General features: G+C 46.8%; 1 protein-coding gene across 1 annotated transcript; it reads right to left on the bottom strand.

The window, feature by feature from the left end:
- Nucleotides 1–24,948: 24,948 nt before the first annotated feature.
- On the bottom strand, nt 24,949–27,633 carry LOC136489256 (receptor-like protein EIX2). Its single transcript, XM_066485945.1, has one exon. It carries the CDS (start codon nt 27,631–27,633, stop codon nt 24,949–24,951), a length of 2,685 nt encoding a protein of 894 aa, XP_066342042.1.
- Nucleotides 27,634–27,884: the final 251 nt, after the last annotated feature.

A 27,884-nucleotide genomic window follows, 5' to 3' on the forward strand; every position in this document is an offset into this window, starting at 1 on the left:
CTTATCAGCCCCTAAGTGAGGCCTGACCCCTTGTCGTTGCTAGGGTCGGGTGTCATTAAAGATCAAGGAGATGATAGCGAAACCGATAAGAGAAAGTGTTTTTAATTTCAGAAACGTCATTCTTAATTTTCATAAGTACATGCATAGATTAGGGGTAAAAGCGACGTAGTCGCTCGATGTTCTAGGCATTGATGAAGACTTTACTGTCAATGGTCTTGAGCTTGTAGGTTCCCGGTCGGAGCACCTTCGCGACGACGTACGGTCCCTCCACAGTGGAGAGAGCTTGTGGCGGTTCTTGTTGCTCTAGACAAGGCGGAGCACCAGGTTCTCGATGTTGAAGGCCCTACACCGCACCTGATGGCTACTGTGGTCGGCCAGAAGAAGCCCTGTTAGAACATATTTCCGACCAGGGTCCTAGGTGCGGCATGGTGACCGCAGACCCCACAGTGGATATCTCTCTGCAACTGCTTCCCTTGTTCAATGGGGATGCAGCACTGCAGGATCTCGGTGTGGCTTCGCTTGTAGAGCTTGCCCTCAATAATGACGAAGGACTTGGCGCGACGCATGAGCCATCGAGCCTCCATTTTGTCTGTCGGTAGCGCCTCACAAAGGAGGTAGTCGAGGTAAGGCATCCTCCAGTCGGCTAGAGGGTCAAGCTTTGCCATTGGATTTTCGTCAAGCTCCATGACTTCGGGGTTGGAAGGAGCTGATGGCCAGTTAGCCCCCAAGCCCAGGGCAGGCGGCCCATCACCGGTCTATTTTGGCTCCTCATAGCAGACCAATGGCTTGTACTGATCGGTGGCAAAGATGCCCGTCGGCACTGGCTCTCGACCGGATGCCATCTTTGCCAGCGCATCAGCTACTTCGTTGAGCCGCCTCGGGATGTGATTGAGCTCGACACCGTCGAACTTATCCTCCAGCTGGCGGACTTCTCAGCAATACGCATCCATCTTGGCATTGTGGTAGCTTGACTCCTTCATGACTTGGTCGATGACCAGCTGGGAGTCACCTCAGAGGTCAAGCCATCGGATGCCCAACTCAATGGTGATGTGTAGGTGTTGATGTAAAAGTGGATCTGCAAACACAAAGGGCTAATACCCAAATCGATATCCAAAGCGTGCCAGTCGATTTGACCTGTTAATCGACAAGGATGAAGATACGAGCACTTTGGTCCTGACAACAGCGATACACCCGGAAGTCACGGCCAAGAGGTACTCACGCGGAACTCGAGAATTGCCGAAGGTCGCACTGAAGCGATGCAGCTCGCCGAATCAATGAGAACTCGTAAAAAGGAAAAATATGCAAATTGACGAAGTCGCCGAAAAGTAAGTAGATGCAAATAGGAGTAAAAATTGGTTTTGATATTGATTGATCTATCTATTACATTGCCCCTCAATCTATATTTATACCCTAATCTAAAGAGACATAACCGAATACGACTAGGACACCAAGTCCATATCTAAAGAAACATGTGACTCTTACATGAATCATACTCTAACAAATATAGAAAAGGAAATCAACTCCTATTTATTTCCCTGTCCGCCTCAATTACGATGGAATTCTCACCGACCTCCTTTCCATCGGCATACTTCCTGTTTCATCGGCAGTAGTTTTCAAGCCTTCCTTCATCGGCATCGACAATAACATCTCCAACCTTATCGGCAACGCCCGAGTCTAAATCAACCTTTCCATAGATCACCACCATTCATCGGCAACCATCTTTACAAGCTGATTCTCATCGGCTGTCAGCGTATACAGTAACTTTTCCTCCTGCCGATTAGCCCACTCTGATCATTTTGACACGTGCAAAAAACGGTGTCAACACATGCCCCCCAATTTCGGAGTATAAAACCATTAATGCTCTGAAATTTACTCCAGATAACGTTTGCCTTCGCCCAATTACCGTAACTCATCCTCCAAGCCAAAACTTGATCTGTTATCAAATCTAATCAAATCTAGTCCTGATTCACGCACCTCATTAAATATCGCACAATTTCCAACCACTCTTGCCCTGATTATGGTTAAGATACCGAAACAATAATCCATCGGCAAGATCCTAACATAATAATGCCGCCATTTTCAGAATTAAAATATCCTGTACCGAGATCTCTTCCAAGTCATGATTACTTGCCATCAAATCATCTGTACAATCCCTTGATTATCGTGCGAACAGTTACCATATCCATCTGAACCACCTCGACCCACATGCGCGCGGCATAGAGATAAGTCCAGAATACCCCTACTCCAAGCGGCTTATAAATAGATTTTTCCGGAACGCTCATCTTCTACCCTCAGACTCCAATCTTTGGCATTCTCTCTTTCCGGCGGCGACTCCGACGAACAACTGCGCGACCTCAACCAACAAGAACTTTTCTCCAGCGTCAACCTCGAGTCTCCAGCTCGTGCCCCCATCTACCTCAAGATAATGGCAATCAACTTCGACGTCCCTGCGGTTCGTTCCACTTCCGTTACTTTTTACCTCGATTCCTCTAGTCTTTGCGAGTTCATACAGTTGGTAATTTTTTCTCTTTATCTTTGTTCTTCGGATCCTATAAACTTAGGAACTTCGCAACAAATTAGTTATTCCAACCGATCAGCCGCATTTCCAATGCCTAGGACCAATGGGCAACCTAGATCCAACTGATCTGATTAATGCAGAGGTTAACAGAATCCCTTTTAGAGCCCAAAATTTCTCTCTGAATTTATGGAAAGATACATTCCGATCTTGGCCCAAAACCACCAAAGGGTAGAAAGATTGGTACTTGAGGGTCAACAGGTCGATGCAAGTACACTGGGCAGAACGGAAGTTAGACCAATGCATTAGGCTATCCATTGCCGATATGCAAAAGAACGAGTCAATGATGATTGCAGCTGCTTACTTCTGGTCAGACACAACAAACACTTTTATGTTTGGACATGGCCCAGCTACTCCCACACTTGCTGATGTCTACATGCTCACTGGCTTGGATATTTCAACTGCCGATGAAGGCTCCATCTATAGCAGAAAATCTGTATATAGGGTGAATACCCGCAACATCGGCGGTTGGACGGGATATATTCAAGAATGCCAGAGGACCGGGACAGTTAACCAGAGGGAACATACCACATTCTTGAATATGTGGTTAGAAAAATTTATCTTCTGTGGTCGATCAGTAGGACCAACCAATGCCTTCCTCCCCACGGCTAAACTCTTGGCCAATGGTGTAAGGTTCCCTCTTGGCCGATACCTTCTGAGCTCCACTTATCATCTTCTTCATCAAGTGTCTCAGAAACTTTTGCTTGGCGAACCCATCGGCAACTTAGGTGGTCCGTGGTGGTTTATCAACATGTGGCTGAATGCCCATATGCACAAACGTTTGCAATGGGACTTCTTTGCCCAACAATTCCCATGAGAAATTACTGAAGACCACGTGCTTGGGGTTGAGGAATCGGCAACACGCTCACCCCTCAATTTTGGTGAAGCCATAATTGTCCTCCCTGGAACAGAGGCCAATGAAGACCAGATCGGTAGATTCTTCCAAAGCTTCTATAATGGTCTTTCTCGTGATCATAGGGCCTGGGTACCTTATATTGACGAAGAAAACAGATTCCCCCTTCTTTTCAACTTTGCCGATGACACTCTGAATCAGGATAATGAACTCATGATGGCCATCATTACTCCCAGGGCAATCCCAGTAAACACATTCGGTAGCGGGAAAAACACCAACATCACGTATGAATTTTACAATCCATCGGCAGTATCCCGTCAATTGGCTTTTGGGCAACTGCCAATCAAACTTTGTTTTGCCGATGTGATCAAACCCAGAGAAACAATCACCTACGGAACAGATTGGAGCAGGGTAGTGCGACTCTCCCCCGATGCCGATACTACAGATGTCGATCTATCCATCTAGACGCCAGCATCTTTCATCACCGAATCATATAAGCAATGGTGGCGAGAGTGGAGGGAACAACTGTTTGCAACATCTGCTCACACATATCGGCACATGATCGACCCTGAATACGCCATTCCCGATGATGCAGTAAGTTTCTCTTAACTCCCTTCTGCTTTTTCCTTTCATATATCGGTAACTAACTTTCTCGTGACAGGTTAACAACCCAGCACCATCTATGAGCAAAAGTGGGAAACCCTTCGATCTTCGGCCTGTTTCCCCGATATCACCGACCGGCTACAACGCCCCCACCTTAGCTGCTTTGACTCACCAAAAGACCCGTGCCAAGACCATCACCTCCAAGTCCAAATTGGCTACAGCTAGGGCCACTCCATTGGCTGCTGCTACAACCCTGATCAAAGCATTCAAGGTAACAACCCTGTTTATTTCTACTCATGCCGATCACAAACTGTATTAACATTAATCATCAGGGTGTAAGAGCCGCTGCTGGATCATCATCGGCAATTCCTCCGACATCAAGCACCACTACCTCTGACAAACCTTCAGAGGTATTCCTTTGATTTTACATTTTATCTGTTAAATATCATACCTTACACTAGTTTTGCAGCAATAAATGGGTACATCGGCAAGCGTACCAGATGTTCAAGCTCCACAACCAACAAGTGCCGATGCCCCCCAGCCAACCGTTGCTGAGGCCCAAGCAAAGTGCAAAGCCTTAACAGATGCCGAGGCATAGTCAAAACGACAGAAGTCCATGCCGATCCCCACATCTGCCCCAACGTCTACAAGCCGGCCAGAATCAGTCGATGCAACTGAGCAAGCAGTTAATCCTCCTGTACAGGACATACCATCAGTCATCATACCCCAAGGGCCAACCACCGATGAGGCCACAGAGGATATCCCATCGACAAGCTCAGCCGATCCTCCACACGGCATACTCCAGGCTGCTTCCTCCAGCCAAGTACAGGAAATTGCCTTGAAATAGGTAAGCCGATTGACCTAGTCGATTTATAATATTCATACTTATCCTAACTGACCTCTTTTTCTTTTTCTCAGGAACAAGACTCCCCAAACAGCCTATTTTCCTTTGCCATTGACGTTTCTGATGATGATGGAGAGGAAGCAAGTTCTTCCCTTGCACTGGGAACAATATCGGCAGAAATTAAGTCCAAGTTGGAAGCTCTCCTGGACTTGTTACAGCAGGATACCGCCCAACTAGTAGATGACTCGGATCCCGCAAAGGCAATTTTCAAAACAATTCATGGCTAGGTCCCAGCCGATGTTGAAGAAGCACTCTTCCCAGCAGCCCATTTAGAAAGCCGCCAACTGCAATATCAATGGGCTGCTCAACGCATTACCGATAGAGCAGCTCAGGCTCAACTCAAAGAAGAGATGCTACAACTGAAACAGATTGCCGATGAGAAGCACAAGGGCATCGGCAACTTGCAGACTTCGGGCGCTGAACTTAAGCAGAAAATCTTAGATTTATCGACAAAGAGGACGGCTCTATTGGCTGAATTGAAAGAAGTCGAGGCAGCCTTAACTCATGCCCAACAAGAAGAAAGCCAGCTACCCGATGCCATCAAGGCCCTTCAGCAAGAAAGAGACATCCAGGCTCGCAAAGCCTTGGCCATGAAGAAAAAACTCAAGCCTGTGGAGGGTGCTGCCGATGAAGACATCAAAGAAATGAAGGAAGCCGACCAGATTCGCCTGCGTGCGATATTGGCTATCCAATCCTTGTTAAACTTGTAAATCTTGTCTATTGCATCGGCACTTTATGAGACGTTGACATCCTTGTATAATTTTAGCCGATAGGACTGTTATCGGCACTTATACTTTTATGCATCCATCCAGATACTAGGGTAATATTTCTTTAAATATTTTCCATTTAATGCTCTGGGAAACACAACCCCTTCGAGGGTTTCTAGAATATATGCGTTACCAGGAACAGACTGATTTATCCGATATGGACCTTCCCAATTAGGAGACCACTTTCCAAACTTTGAACTTTTAGTTCCAATCGGTAAAATCAATTTCCAGACCAGATCTCCATCGGCAAACTCCTTTACCTTCACCTTCTTGTCATACCATCTGGCTACTCTTTTCTTATTTTCTTCGATGCTAACTAAAGCCCTTAACCGATGACCCGCCACATCCTCCAACTCATCCTTCATAAGAGTATCATAATCATCGGCGGTCAGCTGATTTTGAGAACGTATTCGCCTAGAGCCAGTTTTAATTTCCCAAGGCAATACTGCGTCGTGTCCATATACTAACTGATAAGGCGTTACTTTGGTTGCACCATGACATGACATCCGATATGACCACAAGGCTTCATTTAATACTGTATGCCACCTCTTAGGATTTTCTTTAATTTTGCGCTTAATGAGTTTGATGATCCCTTTGTTAGAAGCCTCAGCCTGACCATTAGCTTGAGCATAATATGGAGAAGAATTTAAAACTTTAATTCCCATACCTACAGCAAACTCATCAAATTCTCCCGATGTAAACATAGTACCCTGATCGGTAGTGATAGTTTGAGGAATACCAAATCGGTAAACAATATGCTCTTTCACAAAATCGATCATATTAGCCGATGTCACCTTTTTTAAAGGAATTGCCTCAACCCATTTTGTGAAATAATCGGTAGCAACCAGAATAAATTTATGTCCTTTGCTCGATGGCGGATAAATCTGACCGATGAGATCGATAGCCCATCCCCGGAACGGCCAAGGTTTAATTATAGGGTTCATAGCCGATGCAGGCGCTCTTTGAATATTACCAAACTTTTGACACCCCTGACATCCTTTAAAATATTTAAAACAATCTTCAAGAATAGTCGGCCAATAGTATCCATTCCTTCTGATCATCCACTTCATCTTGAAAGCCGATTGATGCGCTCCACACACTCCTTCATGAATTTCACCCATCAAGCTTTTCGATTCATCACTGCTAACACATCTGAGTAAAACTCCATCTATAGTTCGATAATATAATTCATCATCGAGGAGCACATACTTAATAGCTTGGAACCTTATACGTCTTTCAACCTTTTTATATGGATCCTTTAAATAATCGACAATCTCCTTTCTCCAGTCATCGGTATCGACTGCCGATGTTAGCACTTCCTGAATAGGCTGATACCCTGAAGCATGCTGAGCTAGTCGATTAGCCTCTTCATTATGCAGTCGAGAAATATGTTCAAGACGAAAATCTCTAAACCCTTTCAACAATTGCAAACAGCTTTCATAATACGAAATTAAAACTTCACTTCGGCATTCATAAATCCAAGCCAATTGATTTATAACTAGCATAGAATCACCAAAGATTTCAACAGCATCGGCACGAATCTCCTTCAGCAATTCTAACCCTTTTATCAAGGCTTGGTATTCAGCCTGATTGTTTGTCGATGTAGCAACAATCGGCAATGAAAACTCATACTTCCTTCCTTGAGGTGAAATCAACACAATGCCGATACCTGCTCCTTCACCACATGTGGACCCATCGAAGAAAAGTGTCCAAGAAGCAACCTCCAGAGAGTCCACTGTATTACAATGCTGAGTGACAAAATCAGCCATAACCTGCCCCTTAACTGCCTTGGTCGATTCGTAACGTAGTTCAAATTCTGATAATGCTAAAATCCACTTGCCGATTCTACCACTTAATATCGGCATTGACAGCATATACTTGACTATGTCGTCTTTGCATATGACCGTACATTCGGCAGATAACAAATAATGTCTTAATTTGACACAAGAAAAGTATAAACACAGACATAATTTTTCGATGGCCGAATACCTTGTCTCAGCATCCACTAATCTTCTGCTCAAATAATAAATAACACGTTCTTTCCCTTCAAATTCTTGAATAAGAGCTGAACCGATAATGGTATCATCAGTTGACAAATACAACCTGAAAGGTTTCCCGTGTTGAGGTGGAACTAGCACTGGAGGATTTGTTAAATATTTCTTAATTTCATCTAGGGCTAACTGCTGCTCAGCTCCCCATACAAATTCCTGATCGGCTTTCAATTTAAGTAATGGACTGAAAGCCTTGATCTTACCCGACAGATTAGATATGAACCTTCTAATGAAATTAATCTTACCGATCAAAGATTGCAATTCAGTTTTATTGGCAGGAGCAACAACCTTGTTAATTGCATCAATAGACTTCCTACTGATTTCGATGCCCCGCTGATGCACCATAAAACCCAAGAATTGACCTGCCGATACACCAAATGCACATTTATTAGGATTCATTTTCAATCCATGCTTTCTTGTGCACTCCAATATCTTTCGTAGATCGGCTAGATGTTTCATGATATCTCTAGACTTAATCACTACATCATCAATGTAGATCTCCACCAATGTGCCGATGTATTCATGAAAAATAAAGTTCATAGCTCTTTGATAAGTAGCGCCGGCATTTTTCAAACCAAACGTCATGACTATCCACTCAAACAACCCTACATGACCTGGACATCTGAAAGCAGTCTTGGGAATATCTTCTTCAGCCATGAATATTTGATTGTAACCTGCATTACCATCCATGAAGCTGATAATTTGATGTCCGGCTGCAGCATCAATCAACAAATCAGCAATCGGCATTGGATAGCCATCCATTGGTGTGGCTTTGTTGAGATTCCTGAAATCAATACAAACACGAAGTTTTCCATTTTTCTTATAAACAGGAACCACATTAGAGATCCACTCTGCATATCGACACTGCCGAATAAACTTTGCCTCAATTAATTTAGTTATTTCGGCCTTAATGTCAGAAAGTATATTAGGGTTGCATCGGCGCGCTGGCTGCTGATGTGGCCAAAATCCAGATTTGATAGGTAACCGATGTTCAACTATCGATCAGTCTAATCCAGGCATCTCAGTATAATCCTAAGCAAAACAATCTTTATACTCTTTTAACAAATCAGTTATTTGCTGCTTATACTTGGAATCTAACTTAGCACTAATAAAACTAGGTCTTGGCCTATCGCCATCACCAATATCTACTTCTACTAAATCATCTGCCGATGTGAACCCTTGACCTAATTTTCCATCATCGGCAAACCTATCCATTAAAACTCTTCTTCAGAACCGACTGCTTGGATCGGTGGAATTTCATAATCAGCAACTCTAAGGAACTCTTTTTCCCAAACTTCTCCTGATATGCATTTAGTTCGCTCATAAGTATCTGATTCTGCTGATGCGATAATATAAGAAGAATCACCAGGGACAACCTCAATCTTATCCCCAATCCACTGTACGAGGCATTGATGCATTGTAGAAGGAACACAACAATTAGCATGAATCCAATCCCTCCCTAGAAGCAGATTATATGCACCCTTGCCATTAATAACAAAGAACGTCGTCGGCAAGGTTTTGCTGCCGATGGTCAATTCAACGCATACTGCCCCTTTAGCCGGTGACACATTGCCTTCAAAATCCTTCAGCATCATATCGGTTTTGGTCAAGTCTTGATCTCCCTTACCAAGTTTCCGATACATCACATAAGGCATAATATTAATCGCAGCCCCTCCATCGATAAGTATCTTAGATACAGGCTGCCCATCAACTCTGCCTTTCACAAACAAAGCCTTAAGATGCTGTCTCTTGTCATCGGTAGGTTTCTCAAAAACAGCCATCATTGGATCTAGTGTCAAATGAGCTACTTGATCAGAGAGAACAACTTCTTCCTCATTATCAGATAGTGCCAAAAACTCCATCGGCAACATGAATACCATATTAACATCTGCCGATGGACCCTTATTTTTGTGTTTTACCTGCCACTGCTGATGACCAGACCTCTCATTGGAGGAATTTTCCTCTCGGTATAAATCCTCCTGATGCTCACGTTGCATCCTCCTTTTCTGTGTCTTTGTCAGACCCTCCGGGCACCATCGAGGAAACTTGGTTTTCCAAACCGGCTGATAACAGGTCCCAGTTGATTCTACACGGCGTATATTAGGGTCCCTGTAGAATACTTCTTCATCGGGAACTCTTGCGTTTGCCATCTCCTCAAGCTCCTCTTGATTCTTTGGAAAATATCCAGCGCGTTTACCAAGCCTCTCATGTACACTAAGTCTGCCCCCCAGCCGATCATGCACTGATGCTCTGCCTCTGATCGGCTCATTGATAAATAAACCCTGATTGCCAGGTTGAAACCTCCTTTCTGACCGATTGACCCCATAATAACCATTGCACTCAGGGCAATTTTCAACAGTTGTCAATTTAATACCTTCTTCCCAGCAATGGATGAAAAACGGGCACCTCCAATGATCTTTATGCCGATACCATTCTTCCCGACGTCTCTCTTCTTGCTGTTGTCGATATCGGACATTACGCTGACGCCAACCCTCCTGCTGCCTTCGATGGGTAATCACAATGCCAGATCGAGGAGGGTTTTTGGAACTACTGCTTTCTCCCAGCAAACCCTTACTTTTTGCATCATCGGTAGTTATCCGATGTTGGGGATCCACTGATGCGTTTTTCTCAGTAGCCTCTGACGTCAATACCTTGGTCTTCCCTTTGGCCTCCAACATATTTGCTGGAAAAGGGTGTTGATCAATTTTCATCAGCTTCTGGGCCTTGGAAGTACCAAACTTAATTCTCCCAGATTCAATAGCCAATTGTAACTGTTGCCTGAACACCTTGCACTCATTTGTACTATGTGAAGTTGCATTGTGCCATTTGCAGTACAAGATCTTCTTCAACTCTTCTACCGATGGGATCACATGATTAGGTGACAGCTTAATTTGGCCCTCTTGAAGCAGAAGATCAAATATCTTGTCGGCCTTGGTGATATCAAAGGTAAACTTTTCTGGCTCTTTCTGACCAAAGGGACAAGATATCGGCTTTTTATTCTTGACCCACTCAGCTAAGCCGATAACTGGTTCTTCATCAGAATCAGAATCTCCTACCTCTTCAACAAATGATACTTTTTACTCCAATTCTTTTTAGGTTCAAAAACCCTAGTATCTTGATCAGAGATCCTTTGCACAAGATGACTGAGGCTTTCAAACTCCTGAGAAGCATATCTGTCTTTAAGATGTGGCAATAACCCTTGGAAAGCCAGATCGGCAAGCTGTCGATCATCCAGCACCAGGCTGTAGCACTTATTTTTTACATCTCGTAGCCTTTGCACAAAGCTTTCTACCGATTCATCATTACGCTGTCTCAATTTTACTAAATCGGTAAGCTTCTTTTCATGGATTCCAGCAAAGAAATACTTATGAAATTGTTTTTCTAGATCAGCCCAAGTAATAATAGAATTTGGTGGTAATGAAATGAACCATGTAAATGCCGATCCAGACAAAGATGATGAAAATAATCGAACTCTTAGTTCATCTCTGCTAGCTGCCTCTCCACATTGAATAATGAAGCGATTGACGTGTTCCATTGTTGATGTATCATCTTGCCCAGAGAATTTAGTGAAATCTAGTACCTTGTACCGATTTGGGAGAGGAATTAAATCATATGCAGGAGGGTATGGAGTCCGATAAGAATAAGTATTGACCTTGGGCTTTATCCCAAACTGATCCTTCATAATTTCTGCTATCTTATCGGCCCAAAAAGCATCAGCCTCCTGCTGACGAACTGGCTGAATTTCTACAGGAGGTACCTGCTGATATCCCTCCACATATCTTTGTGACCCACGATCTCCAGCAATCGGTATATTTGCCGTTACTTGTGGTCCATTAACCTACTGGAAAGGATTCATCGGCTGAGCTGCCGATGCTTGATTCTGGAAACCAGCTTGCATATGACCTTGTTGAATCCCTGCAACCTACTGATTTTGCTGAACTGTATGTTGAACAGGTAACTGTCCTGACCAACCATTATTAGAACTCATTGGTACAAAACTTACCGATGGCTGGTAATTTGCTGACATTGTTGGATAATTATAACCAGCTTGAGGCATGAACTGAACCCCAGTTTGACTCATAGGAGGGGCTTTCTGCTGCATCGGCAGTAAGCTTGCCGATGGACTTGAATTGGGTGTTTGAACCAAAGGCATCTGGAAACCTCCTGGAGTTGGTTGCACAGTAGTTGCTATGGCATATTGAGGCACTTGAGCCATCGGCGAAACATCCGATGGTATAGGAGCTTTTCCTACTGCATCAAACACTTGAGGTAACCCAGGATTGAAAGTAGATGACTCCGGAGGCATACCATATCCCCACCAATTAGCAGGAATCTGGCTATTCTGAGACACAGGGCCTGACATAGCTGATGCCGATAGATCTGTATTAAGCTGAACTTGTCCTCCTGGTAGTACCGGATCTGATCGTATCGGTGTAGATTGAATATTAGGTAAGCCTACCGATACTGGAGGAGAAGTAACTTCTGTACCCACAACGGCCGAGGGAGCCGATGGAGTATTGACAGATGTCGGCTCTGGTTGGTGATAGGCAGGCCCAACGTAATGCTGTGACGCTTGTCCTTCTTTGAGAGTTCGAACCACAGCATTATGAACAGTATTGGACAGCACATTGGAATGATTAATCAAAGCATGATTTACTGCAGAATTAACCATCTCTTGAAGTTTACCAGGATTGGAGTCAAAGGTAACCTGCCGAGGCAACGGCAAATCTTGCTTCTGGATGACTTGTCCACTCTTGTTCAGGCTAAACGATCTCAGACAAAGCTGCCTGTATTCTTCTATAGCCTTTTCCATGGCCTGCCTCTGCTCTTCCTTAAGATCTTCTTCTGATACCGCGATAATGTTCCCTGAATCGATCTCGGGATTGAACATATTGATCGGATTGATTGGTCCCACCGAGCGTGCCAAAAGATGTGTTGATGCAAAAGTGGATCTGCAAACACAAAGGGCTAATACCCGAATCGATATCCAAAGCGTGCCAGTCGATTTGACCTGTTAATCGACAAGGATGAAGATACGAGCACTTTGGTCCTGACAACAGCGATACACCCGGAAGTCACGGCCAAGAGGTACTCACGCGGAACTCGAGAATCGCCGAAGGTCGCACTGAAGCGATGCAGCTCGCCGAATCAATGAGAACTCGTAAAAAGGAAAAATATGCAAATTGACGAAGTCGTCGAAAAGTAAGTAGATGCAAATAGGAGTAAAAATTGGTTTTGATATTGATTGATCTATCTATTACATTGCCCCTCAATCTATATTTATACCCTGATCTAAAGAGACATAACCGAATACGACTAGGACACCAAGTCCATATCTAAAGAAACACGTGACTCTTACATGAATCATACTCTAACAAATATAGAAAAGGAAATCAACTCCTATTTATTTCCCTGTCCGCCTCAATTACGACGGAATTCTCACCGACCTCCTTTCCATCGGCATACTTCCTGTTTCATCGGCAGTAGTTTTCAAGCCTTCCTTCATCGGCATCGACAATAACATCTCCAACCTTATCGGCAACGCTCGAGTCTAAATCAACCTTTCCATAGATCACCACCATTCATCGGCAACCATCTTTACAAGCTGATTCTCATCGGCTGTCAACGTATACAGTAACTTTTCCTCCTGCCGATTAGCCCACTCTGATCATTTTGACACGTGCAAAAAACGGTGTCAACAGTAGGCCATTGATGAGTGCCTCATACTCGGCCACATTATTGGAGGCAGAGAAATGGATATGAACCATGTACCTCATGCGTACCCCGAGGGGTGAAACAAAGACCAGCCCCACATCGGTGCCTTTCTTCATCAATGATATATCAAAGTACATCATCCAGTACTCTTAGTCGATGGCTGCTGGCGGCATTTGGATCTTGGTCCATTCTGCGACGAAATCATCCAGCACTTGGGAATTGATGGCCATCCAAGGGGCATACGCAATGCCCTAACCCATCTACTCAAGTGCCCACTTCATGATTCTTCCTATGGCATCCCTGTTTTGGATGACTTTGCCGAGAGGGAAAGACATCACGACCGTCACCGGGTGCGACTCGAAGTAGTGACGCAACTTCCTCTTGGCGATAAGGCTGGTGTATAGGAGTTTCTAGATTTGGAGGTAGCAAGTCTTTGAATCGGACAAGACCTTGCTAATGAAGTACACGGGACGCTGTACTTTGAGGGTGTGTCCCTCTTCTTCCTGCTCTACCTCTAGGACGGTGCTAACCACTTGCGTGGTGGACACAATGTAGAGTAGAAGTGGCTCCCCATCGGTCAGGGGGACTAGGATCGAGGCCTTCGTCAGAGCTGCTTGACCTTGTCAAGTGCCTCCTGGGCCTCGGGCGTCCATTCGAAATGTTTGACTTTCTTCAGAAGCCGATAAAGGGGGAGACCTCGTTTACCAAGGCACGAGATAATGCGGCTAAGCACAGCGAGGCACACTATAACTTGTTGTACCCCCTTTATGTTCTAAATCAGGCCCATCCTTATGACGGCTGAGATCTTCTCTGGGTTGGCTTCGATGCCATGCTCAGAGATGATAAAGCCCAGCAACATACCCCTCGGGACCCCAAAAACACATTTCTCGAAGTTGAGTTTGATGCCATTTGCTCTGAGTTTCACGAAGGTCTGCTCTAGGTCAGCTATGACCTGGTCAGCCCATTTGGATTTGACCATGATGTCATCCATGTAGGCCTCAACAGTTTGCCCGATGAGGTCCCCAAAACACTTGAGCATACAATGCTGATACGTAGCCCCCATGTTTTTCAGACCGAACGACATTGTGATGTAGCAGAACGATCCAAACAGGGTGATGAAAGATGTCGTGAGCTGGTCAGACTCTTTCATCGTGATTTGATGATACCCAGAGTACGCATCAAGGAAGCAAAGGGTTTCGCACCCTGAGGTCGAGTCGACTACTTGGTCTATGCCCGACAAAGGAAATGGATCCTTTGGACACGCTTTGTTGAGACCTATGTAGTCAACACATATTCTCCATTTCCCACTCTTTTTCCTTGCAAGAATGGGATTGGCTAACCACTCAGGGTGGTACAGTTCCTTGATGAATTCGACCACCAAAAGCTTCGCAATCTCCTCACCAATCTCCCTAAGCTTCCCCTCATCGAAGCGACACAGGCATTGCTTCACTGGCTTGGAGCCTAACATGATCTTCAAGGCGTGCTCGATGACTTCTCTCAGAATGCTTGGCATGTCTGAGGGTCTCCACGCAAGCATGTCTCTATTGGCGTGGAGGAAGTCAATGAGCGCGCTTTCCTATTTAGAGGAAAGTGTGGTGCCAATACACACCACTTTGCCCTTGGTACTGCTGGGGTCTATGAGGACCTCCTTGGTGCCCTCCACGGGCTCGAAAGACCCGGCCGACCGCTTGGGGTTGGGCACTTCTTCGACAATCTCCTCCCTAATGGTCGTAAGCTCTTTGGAGGCGACAATTGCCATGGTGTGTTCGCAGCACTCGACCTTGCACTCATATGCGCGCTAGAAGGAGGTGCCGATGGTGATGACCCCGTGTGGACCCAACATCTTCAACTTTAGATAGGTGTAGTTGGGGATGGCCATGAACTTCTCGTAGCATGGACATCCTAGGATGGCGTGGTAGGTCCCATGGAACCCGACCACCTCGAAGGTAAGGGTCTTCATCCTGTAATTGGTTGAATTCCTGAAGGTGATGGGCAGATCGATCTGCCCAAGCGGCATGGTCTGTTTTCTAGGCACAATGACGTCGAAAGGAGCCCTCAGCGTACATGATGTTGAGGCCGCTGCCTCCATCCATTAGCACCTTGGTGAGCCGCTTCATGCCAATGATTGGGTCAACCACGAGCAGGTATCTTCCCGGCTATGGGACACATTTTGGGTGGTCGGTCCAATCAAAGGTGATGGCGGACTCCGACCATCAGAGGAAGGAAGGCACGGTCGGCTCGATCGTATAAACCTCATGGAGCGCAAGCTTCTGGCGGCGCTTGGAGTCATAGGACGCTGACCCTCCGAAGATCATGAGGCAGCCATCCGGCATCGAAAAGCCACTGTCCTTCCCCTCGGTGTAGTCTGTCACTGGCTTGGGCTCCTTCCAATGCTCCCCCTTATTAGAGCCACATGACAAGAACCGCTTCATGAGGACGCAATATTTGTATAAGTGTTTGAGGTGGAAGGCATGGTTCGGGCATGGCCCTTCGACCAGCTTCTCGAAGTGGTCTAGGGTACCCTTGGTGGGCTTTCGACCACCCTTGTAGTCGGCAGTGGCCACGAGCGAGCCCTCGCTCCGCTGCTTGTTCTTCTTCTTGTTGGCCCAGTTGGAGGCGCCTTCGCCGGTGTCCTCGTCATGCTTCTCCTTGCCCTTGGGGCGGTCAAAAATTGCTCCGACCGCGTCCTCGCCCGAGGCATGGCTATGGTGATGTCGAGGAGCTCCTTGGTGGCTCACAGGCCCTTGCATCCTAGCTTGTGAACCAGGGACTCATAGGTGGTCCTGGACAGGAAGGGTCCTATAATGTCAGCTTTGGCGATGTTGGGAAGCTCATTGCACTGCTAGGAGAAGCACCGGATATACTCATGAAGAGTTTTCCTATACTTCTATTGGTAGTTTTTGAGATCCCACGAGTTCCTAGGACATGCGTAGGTGCCCTAAAAGTTTCCCATAAAATTCCCTTTAGGTCCGCCCAACTTTGAATCCGGTTGGGCGGAAGGTGCTCCAACCATGTTCGCGTTAGATCGTCCAGGAACAATGGGAGGTTGCGGATAATGAAGATGTCACTATCCACTCTACTGGCTTGGCAAGCAAGCCAGTAATCCGTGAGCCATAGTCCGGGGTACGTTTCCCCAAAGTATTTTGGGATGGTGGTTGGCGGTCTGTACCACGGTGGGAAGGCAACGTTGAGGATGTGTTGGCCGAAGGCCTGAGGCCTCGGTAGGTCAGGGCTCAGGCTCCGGTCCTTGCCGCTGTCGTAGCGTCCACCGCAACGAGTATGATAGCCACGGCTGGCTTCCTCTCTCTCGCCGCTTCGTCCACGCCTACCGGCATTCAGGGTGTTACATGCATCACGATAGAGGCCAAGTGTAACATCCTTGGTGTTACACCCTAAATCAATTATTAAAACATGTCATGAGCATCATGTTTATGTGTTAATGCATGTGATAAAGTGTGTAGATCAATTTCTATAACTCAAAATGATCAACAAAAATGCTAAACGAAAGTTGATTCGATCGTTCATGTGTATCAAGTAGGGTTTAAAACCAATTTTTATTAAGCAAAAATACTATAGAACATATGTGTAATACTTAAATAAAGTTGGAAGTGCAAAATTGTAGATGACAATGAAATGATTGTTGTTGAAAAATAATATTGCTTAGTAATATTTTCAATAGCTTAGAAATGCAATTTGAAATAGAGTTCAACAAAAAAAACTTAGAAACATTTCAAGCTTGTGTACAACTGGACATTGATAAGTTTAGCAATTTATTTAGAGAGATTGCGTTAGAGGGTGATGCGGTGTTTTAGCTCGACTGAGCAGCCTCGTGTATTAGTTTGATCATGGTGAAGTTGGTTTTGATTTAGTGGCAATGGTTTAGTGGTAGTTGCTGCTTTAAAATCCATGCACAACGCATTCTTGGGCTAGCCCTCTGGGCTAGGAGCGATCGCCAGGCCCCGGGGGGGCACCGTCGCAGTGTTGGCGCGCTCTGTGTGTGCACGCGCGCTGCCGCGCTTGGTCGGCCTGGTCACCCTGACCCGACCATGAGGAGCCGCCATTGCTATGGCTTGTCCGACTGAGCGGCGCTGCCCCTACCCCGCGTGTTGTCATGCCGCCAACCCACCTCGCGCCGTGACAAAGCCGCTGTCGCTGCTGTCGCATCATGTCGTGCCTACCTGCTGTGTCACACTGCATCGCCTGCCGCTGCACCGCGCTACGTCGCTGGCCCGCTTTGATGTCGCGCGCACGAGGCCGGACCACCGTCGCCATGCCATTTATGGCACTGCGGCACGTGGGCCACACCAGTCATGAGCATGCACGCCTACCGGTTAGCGTTTGGCCATGGGCCGCGCTGGTCGTGTCAACCGCGTCCCGCCAAGGCTCGCCTCGTCGAGTCATCGGCCGCATCGTGTCTCTCTCTCTCTCTTTCCTTCTCTCTGTTGTCGTCGCAGAGCCATGAGAACATGCCTACCTACGAGGGGTCATCTAACGCCTCCACCCCGCCTTGATTATGGCCAGGCCGAGCTCTAATTTTGGAGCTTTGCTCCCGCCACTGCACCATTAAGGCCCAGCCCTCACCGTGGATAGCTCCAACCTTACCATCTCGTGTCGAATTGACTGCACCACTAGCCCCACCTAGAACCCCTCTACGTCATGCATACCCAAGTCACAGCCCTATAGCCGCCTCCACGTCGCCAACACGGCCATGTCGCTGTGGTTCGCCGTCAAGCTCGCCGTGCGCACGTGGCCAGACTTGCCGGGGCCTCTCTGGCCAGGCCACCGCCACGGGTAGGATCGTGGTGCATCACTGATGTTTACCCATCACTTTCTATTATCTGTTGCACGTTGTGGCTCACCAGAACATGGTTGTCGCCGCTGCAGGTCACCCGCTGTTAGGGATAGCCCGCTTTGGTTCACCTCCGTTTGTGCAACCACCGCCCATTGTCGCGCATCGGCCCATAGGTGATCATTGGTCCCATATCTAGGTCAGCAAGGGTCCCGGTTGGCCGGCATAACGGGTACATACCGGTCCACGCCACATCGGCGAGCGTGGGGGTCGCAAGGACCTCCCCGATGCGAAGACAGCTTCTCTTGGGGTCTTTCGTGCATAAGTACTGACTGAGTAAATAGGATGAATAGTGGCTATGAGAATAGTAGGAAGCTTCAGGATATTTTTGCTAAAACGCCAGCGCGCACGGGTTCCTCATCGTGGGTCACCTCCGCACATGGGCCGCGTCACGTGTGGGCCACGTTGGGCCAGTTTGGTTCATCTTTTTAGTAAAGAATTAGAAATGGTTTTGTATTTTTATTTAAGAACCAATTTTTTTGTAATTAATCTAAAATCATGTAGATGTCCAAAAATTATGAAATAAATTTTGTTAGACTCCTAAAATTATTCTCTATTTGTTGGTGTATTTATTTTGTGCAAATATATGTTGACTTTAGGAGCCATTAAATTAATTAAGGATGCTTAATATTATTAGTTTAAATATTGTGGGAATTTTTGTGGCAAAATGGTGATAACTTTAGCTTTGAAAATTTTAAAGGTAGCTTTATTGTATTACTATGTGCTCTCTATAATTTTTGTAGCCCTAGAATAGGCTAAGCACTAGGATAGTTAGGTGCTCCTTGTTGTAATATAAGTTAAATCGCTAGTAAGAGTAGGATTACATTTTAGTTGCTAAGTTAATACCTGTTAGATGAATCCATACCTATTTTGGTGGAAATGATAGGTAGTTAGTATCTTAGCCATTAGAGCTAGATTAGTGGTTTAGTAGATGTATTCTTATTTTAAGAATTGTTGTTGCCTTAATATTAAGGGTTGCATCGTCATGGCATGCATGTAGAAAACGAGTTGGTGGAGTTTGTGACCACCGGAGAGCAGGAGTATGAGGAGGTGATCGAGGAGTACGAGGAGGAGGTTCTCGTATAGGAGAAAGCCTCGGAGCCACCGATGACTGACTTAGCTGACACGCCACCTGCCCAAGGCAAGCCCCGGTGCATAACCCTTATTTTTTATAATCACTGAATATATATATCTATGTTGTGCATTTACATTACAGGAATTTTATGAAAACCACCTGCATAAATATATCTGTCCTATGAGTCCTACTAGTACAGGTTCGAGTAGTTGCTATGCTTAGGTTTTGGTAGCGTGAGTAACCTGCCGTTACTCACAACAGGTTATTATAATTACTCTCATGATAAAAAGAGTGAAAGGAAAAATAGAGATAGGGCAGGGATATGGTATGGGTATTGGTGGGTGTAACAGGTTGTCCCACGGCCAACGGGGCTTAGCTTGGTTATAGTGTTTTCCCTGTTCGTGTCAATTAAGGATCGTCCGTTGCTGTCAATGGTAGTTAGGTCACAGACTTATTATCCTGGGCACATACTTGCTTATGGGAGCGGGAAAGCTCATTATGCTCTTGTCGTGGGTTCTGGCTCTTTCCGAACCGACTGATTGGAGGTGGGGATGGTGGAGTTCTAAGCACCACACTGAGTCCGGGACTCAGGAGTGGGGGCTTGGAGTCCAAGTTTTGACAGGGACCTAGACCCCTTGATAGGAGAGTGGTGGGTTGGTCTTGCTTGTGCCTGGAGTACAAGCGGGGCATGTGTTTTGAGGTACCCAGCTAGGATACATTGGTTCGTGAATCACCGTGTGATACGGTATGACTTGGCTATGGCCTAGCACCGTAGTAAGAACTAGAAGATGAAAGGGGATGAATGGATCTGATTGCTCAACTCTTGCTTGAAAGTAGAACAGGTGCTTACATAGAATGGTTAGCTAATGAACTAATCATGACTACTAATAAAACACATATATAAGGATTCACTACTAGTACTGCTTTTCGCAAAAAGGAAACCCAGCAAACCATAAAGCTTATCATATGTGGGTTTATTATTCTCACTAGTTGGGTAAGTCTTGCGAGTACATTGTGTACTCAAGGTTTATTTACCCCTATTGCAGGTGTAGCTTGAGGAGTGGCTGTTGTGTGGAGGATTCTTCTGATGAGCACAGACGGATCCTTGTATCTTATCGTTAGATGTTTATTTCAATTCAGCTATTTAAATTCCGCACTCTGAACTTGATATTATAATAATGTATTTCCAAGAACTCTTGTTCTATGAAATGGACTAAGTATTGTAAACTCATTCTCATTATTGGATTCTAGATGAAAAACGTGGATTGTTCGAGTTCTCCCTTGGGGTGTGCTCGACGAAACCGTCTGGTGTAGCTTACTTTCGAGGTGCTTAGTGTCTAGCAAAAGATAAGTGCCTCCGAAGGTGTGTTATTTCGGGCGGTTCTACCACATCGAGATGCTCAAGCATCAAAGCCACGACACGCTCCCCGCTGTCGCATGGTGCCCGGTGGACAGACACGTCCCTGACATGTCATCCTGAGGGCGCATGCTAACTGGCATCGAGCTCGTGTTGCCGAGACAACGAGATCTCCGCCTGCTGCACCATCACACGCTCGAACAGTGTGCAGATCTCGTGATGGGCCCGATGATCCTCGGGTGTCACGGGCTCTGGGAGCCCTTGGAGCAAGGTCACAGCAGCAGCGATGTTCTGGCTTGCCTAGGCAAAGTGTGGGAGGGCTCCATCATCTTCGATGATCCTCCGGTTCACATCGCGGGCTATGGCACATGCAGGCCCACCGTCTCCATGGCGCTCGAGCTCCGCACACTCCTACTCTAGCTGGAGTTGTGCATCCTCGAGTTCCCTATGCCATGCCCTCAGCTGCTCCACCCACAGGCAAGGTGGGGCCCTTGCATCTCCCTCGACCGCGTCATTGAGGTCGTTTGGTGGGGTAGTCCCTCCCTCATGGATGCTTTTGATGCATCCCTTGGGGGTACCTGCCATAAAACATTCTCGCGAGAGGTGATGGCTCCTCCTGCTAGAGTCAGAGTCAGAAAGCGACTCTGGATGTCCCATGAGAAGGTAATGGAAAGATTCCTCGACGTAATTAGTCATCCCCATGAACTCATCATTCGTAGCGGATGGGTGCATGCGTCGCGCCACGAGGTGGCCAACGGTCTCTATGGCGTTACGCAGACCGAACAGGAACGCTGTCGAGGCGCTCCAGATGAGGTATTTTAGGGAGACCGGGTCCCCTCCGACAAGCTACGTCATGACATTGGTGAACAAGAAGGTAAGGCAGCGCAAGTCCTCCCAGGACAATCGGGGTCCCAGGAAGGCATCGAGCTGGCGCTCTAGCCTCCCGTAATCGAAGTCGAGGAGCTGATAGCTCCTAGGGGCATGGGCCTTCGGTGCATGCAGCTGTAGATCCTCAAGTGCCTCGATGATCGTGTCAAGGCCGATGGAGTGGAGAGGCTGGACGGTGGCAGAATCCTGCGCCAACTCTCCCTCCGTCATGATGATGAAATCTAGGTTCCCGAAGAACACACGCGCGCCCGGGACCCAGCTGACGCCGCGACTAGCCATTCGAGGCCTGATGTGGATATCGAGACACGTAAAAAGCCCCTACCTGGCGCACCAACTGTCGGTGTTTCGAACCACTAGCTAGTAAATTTGTATCTGTGTGTCTGTCTCGAATGGTGTTCTCGGAGGACATAAGGATTTATACTGGTTCAGGCAGAATGTCCCTATGTCCAGTGTGCTGCTTCTCGTGTTACAAGCACTAGTTTATAGTAGGGGTTACAAATGGGCGAGAGAGGGAGAAGGTCCTAGGTCTCTGGTGAAAAGATGGAGTTTGAGTCTTGTTGAGCTCATTTAGCCGTGCGCTTGTTCGTTCATCCCTTCTTGGGGCGTCCTGCTTCCCCTTTTATAGGTGCTGGGGAAGGCACATGTTAAAGAGAGAAAGAAGGAGAAAAGTAGGGAGAAGAAGGTCTCTAGGGCTGCCGCGTCCTTCTTCTCCTTCATGTGGGTCCCACCGATGCTGTAGATGGTGACGGGGATGGCTCCACATCGGGCTCCTGTTCACCACTGGTGCCATGCCCTGGTGTCATCAGCTGGTCGTGGCGTCCCATCCCATCTTGGTAGATGGCGTGGTGAACCGACGTGCCCGTCAGTGGTCGTATGGGGAGTTGGCAGCACAACGACCATGCACCTATCACTTTTGGCGGTGTGAACCCCCAGGCATGGCCTGGCGTGGCCATGGGTCACATCGAGATGTGCCTGCTTCCCGCCCGGTGTTAGAAGTTTGACCCCGAGGTTGTACCTTCTGACCCATAGTGGTTGGAGGCGGTATGGGTCCCCGTCAATTGAGACGGAGCCCACGCCCCAGGGTTCGGGTGGGACGGAGCCCGTGCCCTCAGGGTCGGGTGAGACGGCTCCCGTACCCTTGAGGTCGGGCGACATGGGGCCCATGCCCAAGGGGCCGGGTGAGACAGAGCCCGTACCCTTGGGGTCAGGCAACACAGGGCTCGTGCCCAAGGGGTCGGGCGACACAGAGACTGTCCCTTCGGGGTCGGTTGAGACTAAAACACATCCTTGATTATCTAGGTGATTCATCATCCGCGGTCCTCAGATCCCCTCTTCGGGTATCCCTAATAGTGATACCCGACACTAATGCTCTGGTGAGGGCGTTCGCTCAGGCGTGTCCGTCCGAACGTCCTGTTCCTAGGCCTACGCAGCGACTCGACCCAACAGCCAACAAGCCTGCTCCATCTGTGCTCCTCCTCCATCTCTACACTACGACAGCTGAGAAATCCCCAACTACCGACTCACTTTCGCTTGTCGTGGCTCACCGCACCATCCGCCCGCACCAAGACGCCTCGCCGCTGCGCAGCGCCCCATCCTACGTCACGCCGCGCCATGCCCCATCCCCTGCCGCTGTGCGCCATGCCCCATTCCCCACCACATCGAGGTGCTGCCAACGCCGTCGTTCCCCTCGCTGATGGAGTAGCTTCGTGTGACGCTATCCCGCTGGCGAGTTGCCCGTACCGGCGAGCTCCATGTGTCGCTGCCAACCTTCGTGCCAGCAACAACGAGCCTCCATTCCTCCTAGCTGCAAGGTGACATTATGCTGAAAGCGCATGTTGGAAGAGTATGTTTCAAGTGTTTCAGATGTTTCATCTAGATGTTGCAAAAGTATTTGCACATATTTGCATTGGCTATACACGTATGTTGCAAGCGTATGTTTCAAATGTTTCATCTATTTTTTTCAGACGTATGTTGCAAGTGTGTTTATTTGGATGTTACATCTGTTTCACACATATGTTGCAAATGTTTTATCTGGATGTTGCATATGTTTTGTAATGGGTTTTCATGTGTTTTCAAGTGTTTTTGCTAGTGTGTTCAGACGCATGTTTCAAGTGTTTCATCTGTCTGCATACGTATGTTGCAAATGTTTCATCTAGATTTTCAAAAGTAGATCGGGTGTTGCAGATGTTGCAATGGTGCCGGTAGCTGACGGACAGCGGCCTAACGCAGGGCTTCAGCTCCTACCTCACGCGGCACGCCTCGCCTTCTCCTCCCTTCCCTCCCCCATCTCGTGTTGGCGTTGGCGTTGGTGTTGGGGTGGGGGTCGGCGAGGGTGCTGGCGTGGGATGCGATACGGGCGCTAGCCCTTTTGATTTTAAGTTTAACCATAACCGTGCTCCCCGCCTCCTCCTCTAAAATAAAATAAAATAAATGGGAAAAGACAGAGAATTAAATTAGTGGGATGTTTTGGTCAAAGGTCCAAATGTAAAACACAAATAAAGAGGCCAAAACATAAAAAAAGCCTACTTATATTTTTTTTAGATAAATGAATCAAATGTCTTGATTCATCCCTTGCAAGCAAGTAAACTAGGCCACCTATTACAAAGAGTTTAAGGTGGTGTTTAAATCTAGGAGCTAAAGTTTAGGGGTGTCACATCGAGTGTCACATGAGATGTTACATGAGAGTGTTTAGATAGTAATAATAAAACAAATTACACAAGTCATCAGTGATATGCGAGACGAATTTATTAAGCCTAATTAATCCATCATTAACACATGTTTACTGTAGCACCACATTATCAAATCATGGACTAATTAGGCTTAAAAATTCGTCTCGCAAAGTAGTCGCAATCTGTGCAATTAATTATTTTTTAGTCTATATTTAATACTCCATGCATGTGTTCAAACATATGATGTGATATGACTAAATTTTAGGAGGAGTAACTAAACAAGGCCTAAATATTATTTGGCTATCTGAAGGAAGCAAAGAACTGTTGCAATGCAACAGTTCAAGCACTCAACAAACTTGAAAAGATGAGCTCCTTGTTTTCTTATGAACCATGGGTGATGACCCGAGTGTTGCTGTGTGAACTGGTTAATATAATGCACGTTTTTATTATTACATAGGTTTTAGAGAAGTGTACATGTTCGGGCACAATGTAAATGATTTTGTTCTAATTTATGAAACAAAACATACAGGCGTCACAAGTCATACAAATACACAACACCGCATCTTTGTAATATAGATGTCACTACTTCTTATTTGTACTTACAGAAACAACGTCAGCTAGCATTACTCGCGTACACCACTGTTATCTAAGCTGCATATCTTCCTGATCAGCCTTTGCCCACCAAGTAACCACAAGCACATATGCTTTGTCATAAAGCTTGTCAAAGAGGCAGAAGTAAGCGATTCGCCAGTTTTTCATGAACAATAGGGCACAAGAAACCAACCAAATGCCTGCTAAGAAGCCATATCCAAGCCCAATGTAAAAGAATCCTTGCCAACGACCTTCTTCGGTTCTTGTAAACGGACCTTGTTCTGATGCATCGGTTTTCAAACAGTTATTTTTGAGAGGAGGTCCACAGAGACCAATGTTGCCAGTATACATATTCGGATGTTCTGCATATAGGGTGTCAAGTTGTGATCCAGATGGTATTGCTCCTGTAAGATTGTTGTAAGACAAGTCCAAGTAACTCAAGAATGTCAAAGTTGACAGACTTGTTGGTATTTCACCAGAAAGCTTGTTCCCTGAGAGGTCAAGTGACTCCAGTGATTGCATGGCCCCGATCTTACTTGGAACATTCCCACTGAAGTGGTTCTTCGAGAGATTCAAATTCAGAAGTCCATCAAGGGTGGCTATTTCTTCTGGAATCTCACCAGTGATATTGTTGAAAGATAAGTCAATGACCTTCATATTCAGACCAACGATTCTAGGAATGGAACCATAGGAGAGTTGCTGCCCTTTTAGGAATGTAGAAAAATTGACAGCAAAAACCCTTACATGAAAAACATCAGAACACATTTCTGCCGATTGTTTCTGTTCCAACGACTTCAAATTTGATAGGTTCCTAGGCAAAGAACCTGAGATACCATTGTCTGCTATATCCAAGTATTGAAGGCATCCAAGATTGGTAAGGTTTGTGGGAACCTTCCCAGAGAACATATTTTGACGTAGACGTAAAAACCGTAACCTCTTTAGTTTTCCAACCCACACAGGAAATCTTCCGGAGAACATATTTCTAGATAAATCCAGGACTTGTAGCATTTCACAGTTTTGCATAGATGCTGGCAACATTCCAGAAAAATTATTGTTACTAAGATCTAGAAATAACATCACATTGTTCCCAAAGCAATTGGGCAGTTCTCCATCAAGATGATTGTTGACTAAGACTAAGGTTCTCAACCCTTGGCTTCTGCAGATGGACCTAGGAACACTGCCAGTGATGCTATTGGAGGCTACGGACAACACCTGAAGGTTTGGAAGTCCAAGATCTTCTGGTAGAGACCCTGACAAGGAGTTGATGCATATGTCCAAGTAGGTTAGATTATTTGGAAGCTTTGGTATTTGCCCGGACAATGAATTGTTACTGAGGTCAAGCTCGTCCAACGATGACATGATATCCATATTTGCTGGCAATTCTCCACTGAGTTGATTCTTTGACATGGACAAAAAACTAGCATTTGAAAACGCAGTAGGGAACCAATCTGGAATCCTATCGGTTATACCGGCACTCGAGATATCGAGATACTCTATGCCCACCAGCCATTTCAACCAGGCAGGAAACATTGGACCCATTTTACAATTTGCAAAGTTGGCACTTCGTAGTTTAGCAAATGGAGGCTTCCATTTTGTGCTGATTTCAATCTTCAAGAAATTAGAAGACAAGTCTATGTGCTGCAAGCTCTTTAGGCTTCTAAAGTATTCCTGTGTGATGTCACCTTCCAAGCTGTTGTGGCTTACATACAGACCGGTCAAACTACTGAGCGTACCAACCTCACGAGGTAATCCTGTCAGGTTGTTGTAAGAGACGTCTAGCGTCCTTAAACCGGCAATGTACCTTACAGATGCAGGGAGAGGACCTGTAAACTTGTTGGAGCTAAGGTCAAGCATCCTTAAACCAGTTAAATTCCCTATAAATTCTGGGAGAGGTCCTGTAAAGCTGTTCCGACTAAGATCTAGAGCGACCAAGCTTGTCAGCTGCGCCACCGGCTCGGGCAGCATTCCACTAAGAGAGCAGCCGGGAAGACGAAGGACCGTGAGAGAAGGAAGCATAGCAACCACATGGGGCCAGTCAGGTACTGTGCTGAGGTTCACCGAGCCAAGGTTAAGGTATCTAAGGAAACGTAGATGTGCCAGCCATGACACATCCGTTGAGTATGCAGCTCCCATACTACTGCTGCTGAAGAGGTCAAGGTACTGCAGCTGCGTCAGATTTCCAAGATGGGGAGGCACGCTGCTATGGAAACCTATGCCGGAGAGGTTGAGGTGCTTGAGGTTCTTGAGGGAGCCCAAGAACTCCGGGATGCGACCCGTCGGGCCGCCACTGAAGTTGTTGTAGCTTAGGTCTAGGTGCTGCAGATGCTCCAGAGCAAGCAAGGAACGACTTATCTGGCCAACCAGGGCTGTGGCGGCACGGTCGACGACGATGTCGTTGTTGGCGTTGCCGAGCCGAAGCTCGATGACATGGCCGGTACGGTCGCTGCACCGGACGCCTCTCCACCGGCAGCAGTCTTGCGTATGCTTGCCGTCGTCGCCGTGGCCACCGTCTGGCTGCTGCTGCTGCCACAGGGCGAGGATGCCTGCCGGGTCGCCGGTGATGCCCTGCTTGAAGGCCAGCAGGGCGTCCCTCTCGTGTGGTATGCAGGTCACGGCGCTGTCAGGTCCGGGGTCGACGGGAGGCTTCTGTGCATGGGCCGTCGCCGTCATGCTGAGGAGGAAGCTGCCGGCGGCGGCGAGGAGCAGCATCAACTTGCTGGGAGCTGAGCAACGCATGGTGGCCTGGTGGGTCGTGATGGAACTGGTGGCGCCGTGGCTATAGCTCTTTAAATAGAAGCCTCGAAGGCACTTGCATAGCTAACTAATTGGAATTTTCGATGCACATTGGTGGACTGAGGCCTCGTGGGGCTGCGTCACTGAGAGTACAGATACACATATAGTACAGGTGCACATGCTGCACAACTAGGTCATCAGAGACGACTTCAACTGCTCACCCACCACACGCAGCAAGGTGTGTTTACCATTGA

This window comes from Miscanthus floridulus, chromosome 10, assembly GCF_019320115.1.
Source record: "Miscanthus floridulus cultivar M001 chromosome 10, ASM1932011v1, whole genome shotgun sequence".
Lineage (NCBI taxonomy): Eukaryota > Viridiplantae > Streptophyta > Magnoliopsida > Poales > Poaceae > Miscanthus > Miscanthus floridulus.

Excerpts from the sequence above, each read along its gene's own strand:
- LOC136489256 (XM_066485945.1), bottom strand. The coding sequence starts at position 27,633 with ATGCGTTGCTCAGCTCCCAGCAAGTTGATGCTGCTCCTCGCCGCCGCC.